Genomic DNA, 18,972 nt, shown 5'->3' with positions numbered 1-18,972 from the left:
GTGGAATGTACTGTACAAATTCAACTACGACTAATTACCTCTATGAAGCAGGAAGGGCTCTGCTCAACCTGTTGTGTGTGGCAGACAAAGTCAGCCAAAGAGCTGTGCTTCCTCTCTTCATAGTAGAACCTGGTCAGATGGTCGATCTCCACTTTAGAGAGCCCTGTGCAGTCCAGCCGAGCCACAGAGTCTGGAGTGGCACAGTTCACCAGGATGAGTTTGGCCTCATCTAGTACTCTTCTTTGTTGGTCTGGGATGTCCATGTCTCCCCTCTGTTTCTCTGTCACTTGACGAACCACCGAGGCACACGTGTCCGCATGGAAGCCAATGAAAACATCAGGTGGTTGGTACTTGTAGGTCTGTGGTGTAGGTGAGCTTTGTTGAAGATCTACAAACTGCCCAACCCATCTCTCCAAGTCCTCAACAATTTCCCTTTGTTCTTTACTAAGAACAGTATGGATATCCAGGTAATGTTTCTCAAGCCTGTTGATAAGAGGGATTGGAAACTGGTTGTAGACCACCTCTTTATCCTCAATGACAATGAGCCTGAAGTCTTTGTGCACTCTGCATTTGACACGATGGGTCCCCAGTCCCAGGTCAACGTACTTTTGTCCTCCTAAGCAGACGTAGTATTGGTTGAGAGCATCGTAGAGACTTTCGTAGAGGTTCTGCAAGTTCAAGAGCACGACGGTTCGACCGGTTTCCATGCAGATCTTGATTCGGTTGATGTTGCGGCAGATCTGAGTGTACTCTTGGTCCTTGGGGAAGCTGGACCCAAAGATAATCTCAGGCTGGCAGCTCTCTGAGAAAAAGGTCTGCTGCAGGATCTGTAAAGCTGCATAGTTTTTGGTCAGTAGCAGCAAATAGCGGCAGTCTTCCTCCTGAGCTGAGATGTTTTGTCTCACAAGCTCAATGGCACTGATCCTCTCCAGATTTGGATTGATCTTAAGTGTTTCGGTGAAGACTGTGACCGCGTCCACATCATCTCTTCCACTGAAGTTCCTCAGTACCGCCTCCACAATTTTCTCTGCACTAGGGATCTGCTCTGAGGCCTTGGTAATTGCGAAAAGCATCTTGATTAAGCTGTAGTAGTCACGCAAACCAAAGAAACCTTTGCCTTTTTCTGGACTGATGTTCAGGAAAGCCCTGGCAAAGGGTTGAAAGAAATCTCTGACTTTCTCCAAAATCATTGTGTCAGACGAGCATATGCCTTTTGCACTCTCAATCAGCTCCTTCTCGTCAGGGTCACCGCGTGAAACAAAGATCCCTCTGTTCATCTTCGCGGGGTCCAAAGCCCAGTTGGAAATGGCAATGAATCCAACCTTCTTGTGTGGTAATGGCTCATCATCAATGCAACCCTCTTCTAGCAGAGGATGGAGGGTTTTCAGGGGCATTTTGGGAGAGTCCTCAGCCAATCCAATTTCATCCAGCACCACCACAGATATGTACTCCTTCAGGTTCTTTCCCTCCTGGAAACGAGCACATTGTTTGAACGTGTTGATGATGCCCGCTGGTGTAGAGTGAGGGCTGCACTGGAAGGACACCAGGTGAATCTGCTTCAGCCTTTTGTAGAGGTCAGAGTGTGCAGCTTGACCCTGCATGGCGTCTGCCACCAAGGTTTTAGACAGAGATTTAGAACTCCCGGGTTTCCCTACCAAGAAGAGAGGGATTCTTAGCTCAATGCAGATTACAATCATGAAGACGTTCTCTTTCAGAGCATTGTTTCGTGCAATTGTTTCCCCCAGCGGCACTCCGCTCAGGAAAAGATCCTGCATGAGTGAGATTTCCTGCATCACCTTCAATGGGGTGTATACTCCTGTGAGATACTTGCAGATATTTTGTCTGTACTCTTCTTTGTTTTCCAAGCAGGCGTGGTAACACACGCCCACTGCCATCACCAGAGACCACAAGACTGGATCTCTTCGGATTTGTTTACGGCTCTCTGCAATTTGATTTCTCTCAAACTCCCACAAATTAGCAAGTAGCATCTTATGGTTTTTGTAAAACCAGACAAAAGCTTGCATGCAACGCTCCACATCTCTGAGACTTACAAAGCTACATTCATCTTTCCTTTTCCGCATGTACCTCTGTGAAGCCGACAGGACATTTGTGATCCAACTTGCATATGTCACATTGATCATGTTGGTCTGAACCACCCTCTTGACAATTTTCTTGATGTACATATTTTCAGTGTGATCATTGAGCTGTCCAAAGTCCCACACCAGAGGGATCATGCTTGGGGGCAAGGCCTGGACTCGGTACACCAGCTGGCGGAGCGGGATGGACCCCAACTTTTCATCTGTCTCTTCAGCTCGGACTCTGTATCCTAGGCCAGCTGTCTCCAATCTGTGAATCATCTCATCTGTGTGTTTTCTGTAAGGGTTGCATGCAGCGATGATTTGCAAGCCACATTGGGATTGCAAAGGTTCTCCTTCTACAGTATGATCACATATGACCTCCTTAATACTGCTGAGTGCGTCTGTTGTGTTGGCTTCATCAAAGAAGAGAACAGAATCAAAGCCATAGCTTTGTTTGTTGTTATAAGCAATGGCTTCTGCCTCTCTGACATTGGTGTAGATCATATCTGAGCTAGTTCCTCCATGCACTTTGACTAGCTTCATATTCTGAGTGGTCACCGCTCTCTTCTGTAGTTCACAGAGGAAGTTGATGAGCCTCGTTTTCCCACATCCTGTCTCCCCCATGATTACAACAGGGATGCTGCACCTGAACCGCATGAGAATTGCCAGCATCTTCAATATATTGTCAGTTGTAAGCTCATATGTTTCATCAGGATCAAGATGCTGCCGGATTCCCATAACATTGCAAATGCATTCAATTTTATCCTGTCTCGACAGTTCATCAAAATCAATGTTGAAAGGGACTCTCTGTAGCGTCAGGCCATCAAACAGTTTTTTTGTCATGATGTTTCTTTTGATCACACTCCCTGTGGATGGATCAACGGCATCTACCCAGTTTTCTTTATTGGGCTGAAGGTGAAAGCCAATGAAGGTCATTGACATGTGGTCATCATTGAAGAAGATGTAGGGATGCGGTTCTGACTCCCATCTCTTTCTGATCCGGAAGGGTGCCAAGTCTTCTTCTTGTATTCCGGTTATCTGCTGTTTCCCAGGGCTCTGGTCAGAGATGCTGAGTGATGGAGTAGCGAAATCTTTGGCCATTAGAATCATGAACTCCACCACAAAGTTCTTGAATCCCTGAAGAGTGTCCCCGGTGATAGAGGCGTCACAGAAGACGGACGTCTCACAGTCTCGCAGCTGAAGGTTTAGGAACCATGTAAAATTCCTCAACTCCGCCCATGAGGGGTCCTTAATTCCACAGTACAGAAGGAGCAACTGGAGACATTTGACATGGGTCCCTTCAACTCCACTGTACATAAATCTGTCCAAGTTGATGTGATTATGGGATCGTGTCAGATATTGGTATGGTCGTTGGTAAGCGTCACTCTTGAACTCTTGGTCATCCATAAGTGGGTCTTCAGGCTTCGTAATGGAGGGATCCTGTTGTATCCTCATTTCCAGCTCTAGAATCTCATTGGGTGGGCGGCAGAAGACGTTTGGGAACACATCCAGGAAGGTAAAGTTGACAGGTGCTTTCTGTAAAGAGAAGAGGAGAAGTGTGATTAAGAAAATCAAGAAATACATGTACCTTGATTACAGTCTCTGATAACAAATTATCATTGATAGTCTTTAAAAAGCATACCATTGTTGGTTCATTTCTGTGCTGGTTTACGGTAGACTGTAGAATCTCAATCACATACAACTGCTTGTTGCTGCATTTCCACATCCTTCCCTCAGAATCCATCAAATAGCCCAGGATCAGCAGTTTAAACAGACATTCATCAAGACCCTTACGTACCTGTTAAACATTGCATTAAAAAAAACTATGGAGGGTAAAGGAATTTACAAAAAAAGACTAAATGTAATTAAGTTCAAAGTAGATTCAAGTATATCAAGAATTTCTGTTGTTTTATGCCGGGTATACAATACGATTTCACTCCGATTATTTTTGTAGACAAACTATCATGATTGTTGTGAAGCCCTATGATCACAGTGTCGAGTTTGGATGTTATTGCAATCAGACGAAGGACATTGACGTCCGAAACGATTTTAACTCGAATCGGATATATGAAGCATCAAGATTTTATGTGTGAGCGAGAGTCACACCTATTCCTATCAAATCCTCCTATCATAATCCACAGTTTCGGTAGTTGATCCATGACCTCACACAGAGCTTATTCAGCGCCAGCCATGGCCATTAGGACCAGTAACTGTGAGAATGACACAAGTCATCAATTGTGTGTGTTTGCCTTGCTGCTCAGCACACGTTACAGCAGTTCAGAGGGTCATCAGAACTTCTTACCTATCAGTTGCTCAGCTTTTGTCTTTCCAGGAAGTTAGATTTATTGTAGTTCAACATCTTTTACAAGTCACTGTTTGTATTAAATAAGTGTTTGATGTGAAAACATCATAGCTCAAAACTAAAAGATAGCAGGCAATTCACACAAATGATTGTTGTGGGAAATCGGCAGAAAATAATTTCCTAAAGCATACAAGGCAAATTCTCAGGTGCCTGTTGAACCACTACCAGGGATTCATTTGTTGTGGATTTAGGTTACAGAATTTATTACTTCGGTTCATCATTTAAACAGGAATATTGGCAGTTGTTGATTTTAATGGTGCATGTAAACTTATTTTTCAAAAGAAGACCATAACTAGGATAAGGGTTATTGTCTGCAATAAACATGATCAAATAATGTTAATCAATAACATTATAATAATCAATTTCAGAGGCACAAACATTTTTTTTCCCCTACATGAGAAAACCTAACTAGCTTTAATAAATACCCCCCAATATAACTACCGTAGATGTGACATCAAAATGGAAGATGGTCAGCTCTTTCTTCCCAGGGTTGTTGAGGAGAGACTGAAGAATTACATTTTCGTCAACCGTCGGCTTGATCAAGCGAATGCATTTCAGCACTGTAGCCTTCATGAAGATGTCCTTCAGTTTTTCAAATAGCCTCTTGATATAAAGGGATTTACCTGAAAGGGTCAACAACATGTTATTATTGAGAGGAACCAAACAAGCTGAATAGTTAGGCGTTTTAAATAAAGACAAATTAGCCAACCACACATCTTCAGGAGCTACATGTAGCATTTTAGTGACAGTTTCAATTTCCTTGTTGTTTTTAAAGAAAAACAGCTTAAAACTATCTGACCTAGCTTAGCACTACTTCCTTACTTTATCATAAACATCTGTAAAGGGATGTGTGTGAAATAATTGTTTTTGTATTACTTATTAGTGTCAAATGATGTTCAGAAAATTAAACTGTAACAAATTCTGGGGCAGGGGTAGCCCCAACCGGGACTTAAACCCTGGTCCAGCAACTGCCAAGCCAACACCTTAACCGTCCAAACCTCTTGATGAGGTCGCTAGATGTTGGGTTAAAGTCGCTTCAATACATGACTTACTTCTGCAGACATTATCTACATATTGTACTATTTGCAAGCGGAAATGTCTACAAGATATACTGACCAACTCCTGCTCTTTCGGACGACACAACTCCAACAAACTGTCGGTCTTTGAATACAGCAGCAGCACTGGTCTGATCTGCTGGAACTGTATAGTGTCTTTTCAGGTAACGCTGAATCATGATCAGAGGTTCCTGGGGTACCATGTGTAACCTGTACTGGCTGAAGGCTGAGGGAAGGTAGGTGTGCTCTCGATCCGAACTGCAGATGATCACAAGCCTGTAGTCTTTCCGGCACTGCATTGTGATACTCTTGAAAAACCTCTCCGTTTTGGAGCTCACTTCATAACTCAGCTGATCCCCGTAGAGCATGGTGTAAATCTTCTGTCCTCTGTAGCCTGGGGTGAGACAGCGCCTGAGGAACAGCTCCACTTGCTCAAAAGGTGTGGTAGAGTTACACAGTAGCACCTCATCATATGTAGGCAATGGCTGACGTTCACTACTCATGTAAACGGAGATGCAAGATGCCAGGATCTCGTCGTGAGGGCAAACAATAAGATTTGGGCTACCAATAGCTAGGCCCTTGGGCAGATCCCTTTGAATTGGTTTTTCATTCCATTTTTTGGGCAAATATTTATATTCCTTTTTGTTGGCCAATATTTCTAAAAATCTTCCAAAGCTTCTGACATCAAGAGTGTCTGGAAGAAAGTTCTTCATGTCTCTCATGTAAGCATTCCAAATCAGATTCACTTTTCCTGAGCCAATTTCTTGTTCGATGAGACTTGGCAAGTTATCGGATAGAGCAATCAACTTCACCATAAAATCTGGACTTCTCTTGCTGCTGCTTGACACTTCAACAAAAGTATGAAATTCAATTTCCTCATTTTGCTCTGATTGTATGGTGAGGATCTCACTTTGCAGTGCATGGAGGGACTGCCTCAGATCAGAGGCTGTGCAGTTGGGTTTGACGAACGACAGCATCATGAGAACTTGGTCTTCAAAATCGGCCACATTTTGCTGAGTCAGCTTACTGCACAGGTAGACTATCTGCTCTGCATTGTAGTAGTTCAGGTAGTAATGGTGGGATCTCTGTTTGTCCATAAAGTCATTCCAGTACTTCAGACACTTCTCCAGCTTCCTGCACAGCTCAGGAAGCTGATTCACGATGTTGCCCTCCACCGTAATCACACTGACAACACTGCCCAGGTTGAAGTCCATGATGATGTCAGCCTCCTCACTGAGTGAATTACAGTTGATGTTGGCTTTCCAGTTTCGGAACAGGGGGTTCCCAGCTGTAAACAGGGCAATGAATGCCACAGCCAATCTCTGGACACTGGCGAAAACCTAAGAAAATGAACACAAAGTGCTCAATTATAACTGAAAATATCAAAATGTTCCTTCTAGTTAAATATGGGCACAACAACATTACAAGTAGTATCTGAAAACGTTTTTTTGAAATACTGGAGAGATATACCTCTGAAAAGCGGTTCACCTCAGACTGGTCCCCTTTACCAGACATGAGCATGAGTTTGTTCTGCAGCTCCCTCAGGTCCTCCAGTGAGTAGGTACGTATCTCCTGTTCTTCACCATGTTCCTCAGAGATGTGTAACTTCAGGGAAGTCTCAAGACTCAACTTGATTGAGAATAAAGCAACACAGAGGGATACATTTTACTTTTTTTTGACATGCGTTTTTCTGGATTTTTGTTGTTGTTATTCTGTCTCTCACTGTTCAAATAAACCTACCATTTAAAATTATAGACGGATCATTTCTTTGTCAGTTGGCAAACGTACAAAATCAGCAGGGGATCAAATACTTTTTCCCCCTCACTGTATATATATTTTGAAGGCTTGTGATTGGCTCTGTTTTTCTGCTCATGAGGAAATGGGTAAGTCAAGTTTTTGATTTGATTTTCGCAAAAAAACTGTGCAACTTGGGGTATGTTGACTAAATACTGAAATGTTTTGTGTTCTCGAAACATTCCCAAAACATGTAAGTAGATTGTGAACACATTAATTAGGCTGTGGGTCATTACATAAGACCGGTTTCTTTAAAACACCAAATCTGTCCAGTTGTTATGATGTTTAAACAATGTTAATTAAAAAAAAAAAAAATGCACATAATATTCCCTTAATGTTTCAGAATGAACACAGAATAATGTATCTGTGTTACTTTCACACAAAATTCTTAAAATTGAGGTTTCTTTACGCTTCAGGAAAGTCAGATGTATGCTCATTGGTCTGTTGGGCATTTTATTTGTGCATATCATCTTATCTGTGAAATTTTAGTTACACAAAAAAAAAACAGTTTACAGGACTAGAACCCCTTGTGGTACTACAACATATAGGGGGTACAACGTTTTGCCCGTCAGATAGCAGGTAGTTCCTAATACATCACATGGTAAATGGCATCATGCAATGGCCTCCATCTCACGCACATTGTTTAAGATAGAAACTAAATCACATTGCAGATCTGTATTTTTTTTTTCTTGACGAAAATGTTATCCATACAGTATATTACATGGTAATACTGTCTACCTTCTTTTGGTTCTGTGCACTGATGGTGTAGACGCCCTTTTTGTTGATGGCGGTTGCTAAGGAGATGGAGGACAGCTCCACAGACCCGTGGAAATCCTTCACAGTTTTCAACCACTCCAAGTGTCGTGCTGTGTCATGCTTCAAACAGAGAATTAAGTGTCGGACATTTGACTGCTTATTTAAAATGGATTATTAAAAACGGTCGTTGTTTTTATGTTAAATGTTCATCTCACCAGCTTTTTTGGGAGGTTGCAATCATTATCCAATGTTCTCCAGAGCTTCTTCATCACCTCTTTAACGGTCTGAAAACCGGAATCTTGCTTCAGTTCGAAGAGCAATGGGGAGTATCCATGAACGGCATCGTGGAAACAGGCCACACGGTCCACATCAAGATCATTCTCCCCGGCAGAGATGGAGGCCAGGTCAACAAACACTTTCAGCTCATTGATATCTGTAAAATAAATATAAATCAATGCAGATATATTTTACAGATTTTTCTAAGTATTAAAGCAGCGTTTCCTAAACTCAGTCCTCGGGACCTCAAGCGGTGCACGTTTTGTTTTTTGCACTAAACAGCTGATTCAAATGATCAAAACTCGATGATTAGTTGTGTAGGGCTAGAGCAAAACCCAAAACGGTCACCCCTTGGGATCCCGAGGACAGAGTTTAGGAAACCCTGTATTAGAGTAACGAAAAATGTTTAGCCATAAGCCTCTTCTTTACCTTTCAGGGCCTCTTTAACCCAGATGACAAAATCTTTTGCGTGGCCAAGTTCCAAGAGGCATAGTCTGCGAGGCTCTGTGATGTCCACCAGATCTGTCTTGGCCTGCATTAGGTCATTGTCAATCTGATCAAGGTGCTCTTCATTCAAATCTGCACTCATCTGAGAACAGAAGAAGAAAAACGCTGAGAAATGTACCTGGATCCATTGTTGTTCAGTTACCACTGGTTTATGTTGTGGTGTACAACAACTATAAGCAATTAAATAAAAGTGAATGCAGATGAAAAGTCAAAAGGCTAACTTTATACACACTTAAATCATAGCTTGACTTGAGTAGTGTGCATTTCCCACAGCTTGGCGGGAATATTCTATTATGATTGGCCGGTGGTTGATTATTTTCAAATAAACACCCGGAACAAAAAAATTATATTCCACAGCTAAGAAGAAATTCCAACCCCCCCCAAAAAGTGCCCAAAATACTGTACGTACAATATCCATTCACAAAACCCACTTTACTTGTGAAATTGTTAGGTTACTTGTTAGATATTACTGCATGGTCGGAACTAGAAGCACAAGCATTCCGCCACACTCGCATTAACATCTGCTAACCATGTGTATGTGACAAATAAAATTTGATTTGACTTTAGATTCATTGGCATCAATGTTAGCTACAAACGACTTTGCTATCTACACAAACCAAATATTTTAAATGCAAGACCAACGTGGACAGAGGATGCAGATGAATTTAGCTAGCTAGCATTCATTTACTTTTGACAAGCTCTGTCATGTTTTTTTTGTGCCACATTTGGTTTGTGGTCCAGGAGCCATATGAATCACCTCGGTCTAGACAGCTAATGTTGCCAAGAGGTGAAACTGAACGTCAAACATTACCACATGTTCCCTCTGATAACTAGTTAGCTAGCTAGCTAGCTTCAGCGGACGTTCACAGAATCGTTTTTTAAAATTTATTTACCTTTATTTAAGTCAGTTAAGAACAAATTCTTATTTACAATGACGGCCTACCCTGGTCAAACCCAGACGTTGCTGAGCCAATTGTGCGCCACCCTATGGGACTTCTAATCACGGCCAAATGTGATGCAGCCTGGATTGGAACCAGGGACTGCAGTGACGCCTCTTGCACTGAGATGCAGTGCCTTAGACTGCTGCGCCACTCGGGAGTAGGGACACAATGAATTATTTCAATTGAATTACTTTTCTACTGGCAAATGAGTGCGTTAGTATTGTTTTCTGTGGCAACAGCCATGGTGTACGAGTTATATAACTCAGGGCTCTGTTGAGTCCTGCGGAACTAACCCAACTACATGCTAGGTCAGCCCCTCCGCAACGTGTCGGGAGCGCTTCTCATTAAGGGTTATTTACACAGGACTCCCCCTGCCCTCGTTGATTACCCCTTATTTCACGTTTAGAGTCAATCAATTTCACTATGGGTTTTGAGTAAATCATGCAAAAAACTAAAAATTGGGAGTTTTTCCACAAAAAAATGTAGACAATTTGAATTCAGAAATCAGCTCCTTACAATGTCTAGCAGTGTCTGTAGGGCCTTGAAGTCGCCTTGAAGATTTAGGGTCTCCTTGACCTTCATAATAACTTTTGCAGACTTCACGGCCAAGTGAAGGCCATGGTACTGCTCAATCTGCTGGACCCTTTCCTTGATCCAGTGTTTGTTATCTGACTTGTTAAGTCTGCACATGATGTCGAAATCCATTGCCAGCTTTTCATATTTGCCCTTGTAGTCATTGAAGAGGATATCAACCTTTTTAAGCTTGAGACTGCCATTCTTCAGGCCTTCGTAGTACTTCTTGTATTTAGTGTAGCAAGGTCTAAAAATCCCACAGGTTACCTCCTTTGGTGTTACTAAAGAATCAAATTCAGACGCAAAGTCTTTGGTCTGTTTCTCCCACAGCATCTTGAATATGTGGCTGTCTCCAAACATGTGCCAAACATCTGCCATCTGTCGCATGCTCTGATCCAGATCAAAGTACGTAACGACGCCATGCATTCCAGAGGAGGGCTGGTCAAACGGATGAACCTTCATGAACTGGTCCAAGGTCATGTCCTCAATGTTGGTCAGTTGTCTCTCTTCCATGTCCCCAAAATAAACTGCAATGGCACATAAAAACAGTAAAGATTTTGCTATTACAATCAGATTCTCACAGTCACACACACACACACACACACTCACCTGTGATGTGTTCCTTTAGTTTGCGGCTCATGGTGAGCAAGATTTCCACCAGCTCCTTCTCATGGTTGACAGCTCTAGCCTCCTCAGACCTCAGATTGAGAAGCTTTTCCACGGAGGCACGGTTCTTGCACTTCTCATTCAAAGATAGACAATCTGCATTGAGATCCAAACAAGCATATCACAGCCATTAATGTCATTATGACTTACCCATTTCCTCATGAGCAGAAAAACAGAGCCAATCACAAGCCTTCAAAATATATATACAGTGAGGGAAAAAAGTATTTGATCCCCTGCTGATTTTGTACGTTTGCCCACTGACAAAGAAATGATCAGTCTATAATTTTAATGGTAGGTTTATTTGAACAGTGAGAGACAGAATAACAACAAAAGAATCCAGAAAAACGCATGTCAAACATGTTATAAAATGATTTGCATTTTAATTAGGGAAATAAGTATTTGACCCCTCTGCAAAACATGACTTAGTACTTGGTGGCATTAAGGTTTCGAGGCTGACATTTGGCAACTCGAACCTTCAGCTCCCTCCACAGATTTTCTATGGGATTAAGACCTGGAGACTGGCTAGGCCACTCCAGGACCTTAATGTGCTTCTTCTTGAACCACTCCTTTGTTGCCTTGGCCGTGTGTTTTGGGTCATCGTCATGCTGGAATACCCATCCACGACCCATTTTCAATGCCCTGGCTGAGGGAAGGAGGTTCTCACCCAAGATTTAGCGGTACATGGCCCAGTCCATCGTCCCTTTGATGCGGTGAAGTTGTCCTGTCCCCTTAGCAGAAAAACACCCCCAAAGCATAATGTTTCCATCTCCATGTTTGACGGTGGGGATGGTGTTCTTGGGGTCATAGGCAGCATTCCTCCTCCTCCAAACACGGCGAGTTGAGTTAATGCCAAAGAGCTCCATTTTGGTCTCATCTGACCACAACACTTTCACCAGTTGTCCTCTGAATCATTCAGATGTTCATTGGCAAACTTCAGACGTGCATGTATATGTGCTTTCTTGAGCAGGGGGACCTTGCGGGCGCTGCAGGATTTCAGTCCTTCACGGTGTAGTGTGATACCAATTGTTTTCTTGGTGACTATGGTCCCAGCTGCCTTGAGATCATTGACAAGATCCTCCCGTGTAGTTCTGGGCTGATTCCTCACCATTCTCATGATCATTGCAACTCCACGAGGTGCGATCTTGCATGGAGCCCCAGGCCGAGGGAGATTGATAGTTCTTTTGTGTTTCTTCCATTTGCGAATAATCACACCAACTGTTGTCACCTTCTCACCAAGCTGCTTGGCGATGGTCTGGTAGCCCATTCCAGCCTTGTGTAGGTCTACAATCTTGTCCCTGACATCCTTGGAGAGCTCTTTGGTCTTTGCCATGGTGGAGAGTTTGGAATCTGATTGATTGATTGCTTCTGTGGACAGGTGTCTTTTATACAGGTAACAAGCGGAGATTCGGAGCACTCCCTTTAAGAGTGTGCTCCTAATCTCAGCTCCTAATCTAAAAGACACCTGGGAGCCAGAAATCTTTCTGATTGAGAGGGGGTCAAATACTTATTTCCCTCATTAAAATGCAAATCAATTTATAACATTTTTGACATGCGTTTTTCTGGATTTTTTTGTTGTTATTCTGTCTCTCACTGTTCAAATAAACCTACCATTAAAATTATAGACTGATCATTTCTTTGTCAGTGGGCAAACATACAAAATCAGCAGGGGATCAAATACTTTTTCCCCCTCACTGTATATATATTTTTATTTAACCAGGCAAGTCAGTTAAGAACAAATTCTTATTTACAAGGGAACAGTGGGTTAAACTGCCTTGTTCAGGGGCAGAACGACACATTTTTACCTTGTCGGCTCTGGGATTCGATCCAGCAACCTTTCAGTTACTGGCCCAACGCTCTAACCACTAGGCTACCTGCCGCCCCAAGATAGAACACACAACCTTCCATTACCTATCACCATCAGCTCTGTGAAAGTATCTTTCTTTCCTAAGATGTCGTTGAGCAGTTGGATCTTGATGCTTCCGTTGATCAGCTGGTTACAAATGACTTTGAAGGATGAGATTGCTTCAGTAATTTTGACCTTGGCCTCTTTAGAGACCTGCTCAATCAGCTTTTCATCAGCACCTAAACGACACACAAAGAACGACACACAGTACATTTTAAGTGTTTGAATGGATGAAGTGTTTGAGCTACACGATGGTTAATAGGCAAGTGTGAGTACCATGTAGTTCAAATATATTCTTGGCTGCAGTCCAAGTCATGAGGTGTTGAAAGACCACCTCGTCCTTGTTTCCATGGTTATCTCTTGGCCAGGTTTTCTGGATTATGGCTGAGATGAGTTTCCCAAACTTTCTGTTAATCTGAAACCTCTCAAAGAGTTTCCCCTCTGATTTGCTCTGTGTGAGAAATCATTCAAATTACATTAGTTCAAGATTATTTTCCATTTGTAATGCAGCATGTGCATATGCCTACATTGAATCATTCATGTAACTGCCAAAATAAAGGAACCCCCCCCAATATAGTGTTTAATAGGGCGTTAGGCCACCACGAGCTGCCAGAACAACTTCAAAGCACTTGGCATAGATTCTTAAAAGTATCTGGAACTCTATTGGAGGGATGTGACACCATTCTTCCTCGAGAAATTCCATCATTTAGTGTTTTGATGGTGGAAAACGCTGTCTCCGGCCCCACTCCAAAATCTCTCATAAGTGTTAAGTTGGGGTTGCGATCTGAAGACTGAGACGGCCATGGCATATGATTTACATCGTTTTCATGCTCATCAAACCATTCATTGACCCCTCATGCCCTGTGGATGGGGGCATTGTCATCCTGGAAGATCCCATCAGGATAGAAATGATTAACCATGGGCTGAAAGTGATCACTCAGAATGGCTGTGTATTTATTGGCATTTACCTTGGCCTCTAAGGGGTTGAGTGAAGCTAAACCATTCCAGGAAAATGCACTCCACACCACAGCTGCCAGAAAACCTAATTTACTCAAGTGTTTCCATTATTTTGGCAGTTACCTGTATTTATTACCAACAAAAGTATTCCTGTAAGCATTAGGCCCCAGCAAACATCTTAAACACATTTTTCCTGTTCATTTAAAAGTGGGCGGAAATATGAGGATTTAAAGGTTTCCATTTGGACTACTTGAGGAGTACTCATACCTGGCACAATGAGGGGACAGCTTCAAGAGCACATTTCTCAATACTACAAGTCACATTAGGATGACAGCTATCCAGTTCCTCCATCTTCGAGCAGTATATCGCTATTTGATCCAGAGAGGAGATCTGAAAATGTGTTTTTAACAAATCAAAAACATCTCCACTGGACACGTATAATAAGAGAGTTAATCAAATGCTCTTTGTAGTAGTTCCACACCTGTTTAAGTTTGCCCTCTAAATCCGTACAGAAAGTTTGTCTCCATTTCTTGGTGAAATCCACATTTACAAAACTGAGAGAAATGATGCTATTCCACATCTGTGAATCATAACCAATAAAGAGAACACGTGGTTAATAAACGCACGTACAATAATACTTTTTACATTTAAATTAAAAAAACTGCTATGAGACAACATACGGCATTAATGAATCTGACATGAACGTAATACATGAACTATTTATTTTAATTATATATTTATTTAGCATGCACGATGCATTATGAAACGTGTGATGTATGACCCCTTTATAACGTCTTATAAGAGAAATCCTGACTAAATACCAGCTGTTTTAAGTCAGTTGAAATGTTACCACGAAGACAGACGTAATCCTTATTACAATACAATATAAAAGGCTCATGCATGCATACAATGTTTTGTCATACCCGTGGTATATGGTCTGATATAGCTATATGGTCTGGTATATGGCTGACAGCCAATCAGCATTCAGGGCTCGAACCACCCAGTTAATAATATATTTTTTTTATGATATTATTACATGCCATGTAAACATAACACGGACACACCTGCATGCAAGTAAAATGTTACCGCATTAACAATGTATCTTCTTATTTAAAAAAATGCGTGGCCCATAATCTGTGCAATAAAATAGTTTAGTAATTCTCTCACCTTGATCTCTGATGTATCGCGCAACTTGTCTTTGAAGGTCGTACTGATCCAGGATCTGACTATATCGATCGACTCAGACAGCAGCCTCAGATTCTTCGAACAGATATTGTCTTCTCCCAGGTCACATGTCTTAAAAAAAGTGATTTTCAAAATTTACATTTAAAAAAAAATAGAAAAAAAGTTCGAAATTGAACCGTTTTAATCTTAAATCACACATATCTCTGGAAATGATTGCATGACTAGTGCAATGGTCTGAGGGATCACTGATATCAGATTAGGATTTTACTCTTAGGAAATACAGAACCACAAGGATTAGTTCAAAACAAGTAAATCATATCCATCTGTTTATAAAAAAGTGATAAGAAAATGTGATTAAGATTTCGACATTTGATTGATTGGATGGTATCCTTGTATACAAGCCACCAATAAATTTGACAACCAGGTTTCATGAACAACCCCCCCGTGCTTCTAGTACATGTCAAACAAAATCTATAGTCTATAAAAAGTCTCATAACTATTTTTTGGCAGTAGGAAATCTAAATGGCTGTGTCCGAAATCTGTCATGCCTACTACTATATTACACTACAGTACTTACTGTTCAGTAAAAACGAATGCAGTAAGCAACACACATCATCAACACACTGGCATCCTGAGAATTCCTCATCTAACGCAGAACTGTGTTGATTCCCACCATTCATACATTCAGCGTGTCCTTTATCTCATTAGTTTATTATCAGCTGTTGTCAAACACGTGAATCTGGAAAGACTATCGTCTTTTTAGTGTGCAGTGAATTCTACTAGACGAAAAGCCGAAATGAATATGACATTCTGGCATTTAAAACGTACAAAACTTTCTGTTTTTCCGCATACCTAAAATGCATACCTTAGAAAGCTAGTATGAGTATTCGGACACGGCCATAGTCTACATCCCATTAAGTCTAATACTAGGAACACACTATGTGATTTTAATAAGACACTGGTGCCAATGGTTTGGGTTTAAAAGACACTGGTTCCATTACCTCAGAGTCAAGACTGCTGAGGATATATCCTAGTATTCACTTATGCAATAAGCTCCCCGGGGGGGGTGTGGTATATGGCCAATGTACCATGGCTAAGGGCTGTTCTTACGCACGATGCAACGCGGAGTGCCTGGATACAGCCCTTAGCCGTGGTATATTGGCCATATATCACAAACCCCCGAGGTGCCTTATTGCTATTATAAACTGGTTACCAATGTAAATTAGAGCAGTACAAATGTTTTGTCATACCCGTGGTATATGGTCTGATATACCACGGCTGTCAGCCAATCAGCATTCAGGACTGGAACCAGCCAGTTTATAATATATTGTTTTATGATATTATTACAGGCGATGTAACACAGCGATGTAACATAACATGGACACTGCCTGACAATAGGTCTCCAACAAGTGAATTGTTCAAAATCATTCTAATACTGGACAGTATATTGCCAGCATTGCTTTATATATTGTTGTTGTGAAAGAGAACGGTCAGGTCATCAGATTTGTTTTTGTCCGAGAGAATGTGTTCTCCTTAACCTTCCTGATTAAATAATGGTAACAGTAATATCATTTCTACATACCTTGGACTGGGAAAAGTTTGATACTGAGACTAACAAGCTCACACAGTCTACAGGGATAGCTGTGCATTTTGAGGATCGGCCTCCATCGCATATCTTCTTAAGCAGTTCCACTGTTGTTGCCAAGCACTCACTCCCATAATCATCATTGAAACAACTGCAGAAAAAAAATAAAAAGATGTGTAGTTTTCAACTGTCATTAAAAGAAACAAAACTGACAATATTGAAACAAACTCATTAGACAAGTATGTCAATCACCTGTATTTTTGCTCTTTAAGATGGTTTTGAATATGTGAAAGAGTGGCAGTGAAATTCTGTAGGGCATGAAAATAAAATTTAAGTTGGTACCATTCTTCGTGCGTTACCTTGGTACAATACAATTTCTTCAACTACAGTAGTGATTTTTAACTCACCCCATTGTTGCTGGTTGATACACTCACAGGAGCCTTCACAGTAAAAACAACAAGCATGTCCAGGAGCTCAACTTTAATGACGGAGCTGTATTCTACCAGATCGTCTACGGTCAGTAGACACATCCAGGAACGGCTCGCTAGTCTGTCAATCTCCACTAAATGTCCATTGGCTTTAATGAGATTCAACATTGTTCTAAAAATGGAGGAGTTAAGGGTTATTAGCATCGTTCCCCCCCCCCCCTCCCCCCCAAAAAATGTAAGAGGACTAAACTAAGCTAAGTAAAGGATTCACTTTTATCTGGTGATATAGTCACCAGGGTTGGGGCTAATTCCATTTCAATTCAGTGAATTCACTAGGCCTAAACAGATTCCAATTTAAATTTTCCTCAATGCTTTTTCTATGAGAATTTTTTTTAATGATAATTTCAGTTTACAGCCTAAATTCACCGAATTGAAATGGAACCGACCCCAACCCCGATAGTCACAAATATTTGCCTACGTGAAAATGGGAGAAAAATATGGTACCTGCTGTCCTTGCTGTTCAGTGAAGTGTTGGTCACTTTTTGCAGACCTGCCCAAGTATTTTGCAGACCTGCCCAAGTCTTGCAACTTGGTGTGATTGTAACAGGGATTGGTTCAAAGGGTTTTGAGGAACCTTTGAGGAGATGGAGTATGGGAATCACTAGAATCCCCTCCTCCTTCGCAATGCCTATCAGTTTCTCCAACAGCTCTGGCAATCTGTTTAGGAGAGAGGTAATGTCACCAACAGCTCTGGCAATCTGTTTAGGAGAGAAGTAACGTCTATGTGATGCGTAAAGACATTTATGCCTAGACTACACGTTAAAGCCAATTACAACAATGTGGACTAGAAACACGCCAAACCTATTTAGCATAATGCTATTTAAAATTTAGCCTATCAATCCACACTGGACTAGGACGAGAATAAACTTTACCCTTCAGCCAAATTGGAGTTGATGACAAAGCAAAGACCGTCAATAATCTCCACAATTTGAGACAACGGCAAGCAGTATTAAGCAATAGGGAACAATGGGGATCGTTGATTGGTCAGTGAGTGGTCAAGCCCTCATCACACCAACAACTTATTTATTCATCAACAACCTTTTCATGCCACCGGCAGCTATTCCGCCCATGATTCTCACTGTGAAAATAACTCAAATATTTCTGACACTCCTGGAACTGAATCGCTAACCCCAGTATCAAAGGGAAATGTACAAAATAAAACACTACCGTTCAAAAGTTTGGGGTCACTTAGAAATGTCCTTGTTGTTGAAAGAAAAGTTTTTAAAAAATGTGTCCATTAAAACAACATCAAATTGATCAGAAATACAGTGAAAACATTGTTAATGTTGTAAATGACTATTGTAGCTGGAAACAGCAGATTTTTTATGGAATATCTACATAGGCGTACAGAGGCCCATTATCAGCAACCATCACTCTTGTGTTCCAATGGCACGTTGTGTTAGCTAATCCAAGTTTATCATTTTAAAAGGCTAATTGATCATTAGAAAGCCCTTTTGCAATGATGTTAGCACAGCTGAAAACTGTTGTTCTGATTAAAGAAGCTATAAAACTGGCCTTCTTTAGACTAGTTGAGTATCTGGAGCATCAGCATTTGTGAGTTCGATTACAGGCTCAAAATGTCCAGAAACAAACACCTTTCTGCTGAAACTCGTCAATCTATTATTGTTCTGAGAAATGAAGGTTATTCCATGCCAGAAATTGCCAAGAAACTGAAGATCTCGTACAACGCTGTATACTACTCCCTTCACACAACAGCGCAAACTAACCAGAATAGAAAGAGGAGTGGGAGGCCCCGGTGCACAACTGAGCAAGAGGACAAGTACATTAGAGTGTCTAGTTTGAAAAACAAACGCCTCACAAGTACTCAACTGGCAGCTTCATTAAA

At 41.4% G+C, this 18,972-nt stretch overlaps 1 protein-coding gene across 1 annotated transcript in view; it reads right to left on the bottom strand.

The window, feature by feature from the left end:
- The window catches only part of LOC106572043 (E3 ubiquitin-protein ligase rnf213-alpha), a 78,575-nt gene that overhangs the window by 42,494 nt on the left and 17,109 nt on the right, over nucleotides 1-18,972 (bottom strand). Inside the window, exons 11-29 of the mRNA XM_045693885.2 lie at nucleotides 17,571-17,783; nucleotides 17,046-17,238; nucleotides 16,891-16,946; nucleotides 16,636-16,789; nucleotides 15,036-15,164; nucleotides 14,350-14,448; nucleotides 14,136-14,258; nucleotides 13,188-13,362; nucleotides 12,917-13,090; nucleotides 10,952-11,104; nucleotides 10,286-10,869; nucleotides 8,751-8,910; nucleotides 8,261-8,478; nucleotides 8,028-8,165; nucleotides 6,966-7,124; nucleotides 5,557-6,835; nucleotides 4,882-5,063; nucleotides 3,721-3,876; nucleotides 39-3,614 (exon numbers count right to left, since the gene is read on the bottom strand). Of these exons, the coding sequence (XP_045549841.1) occupies nucleotides 39-3,614; nucleotides 3,721-3,876; nucleotides 4,882-5,063; nucleotides 5,557-6,835; nucleotides 6,966-7,124; nucleotides 8,028-8,165; nucleotides 8,261-8,478; nucleotides 8,751-8,910; nucleotides 10,286-10,869; nucleotides 10,952-11,104; nucleotides 12,917-13,090; nucleotides 13,188-13,362; nucleotides 14,136-14,258; nucleotides 14,350-14,448; nucleotides 15,036-15,164; nucleotides 16,636-16,789; nucleotides 16,891-16,946; nucleotides 17,046-17,238; nucleotides 17,571-17,783 (7,921 nt within the window). The remainder of the gene's footprint in view (nucleotides 1-38; nucleotides 3,615-3,720; nucleotides 3,877-4,881; nucleotides 5,064-5,556; nucleotides 6,836-6,965; nucleotides 7,125-8,027; nucleotides 8,166-8,260; nucleotides 8,479-8,750; nucleotides 8,911-10,285; nucleotides 10,870-10,951; nucleotides 11,105-12,916; nucleotides 13,091-13,187; nucleotides 13,363-14,135; nucleotides 14,259-14,349; nucleotides 14,449-15,035; nucleotides 15,165-16,635; nucleotides 16,790-16,890; nucleotides 16,947-17,045; nucleotides 17,239-17,570; nucleotides 17,784-18,972) is intronic.

The sequence above is a fragment of the Salmo salar genome, chromosome 01 (assembly GCF_965601325.2).
Source record: "Salmo salar chromosome 01, fSalSal1, whole genome shotgun sequence".
Lineage (NCBI taxonomy): Eukaryota > Metazoa > Chordata > Actinopteri > Salmoniformes > Salmonidae > Salmo > Salmo salar.
Note: the sequence above shows the minus strand (reverse complement) of the source record. Positions and strands in the feature narration are given on the sequence as shown.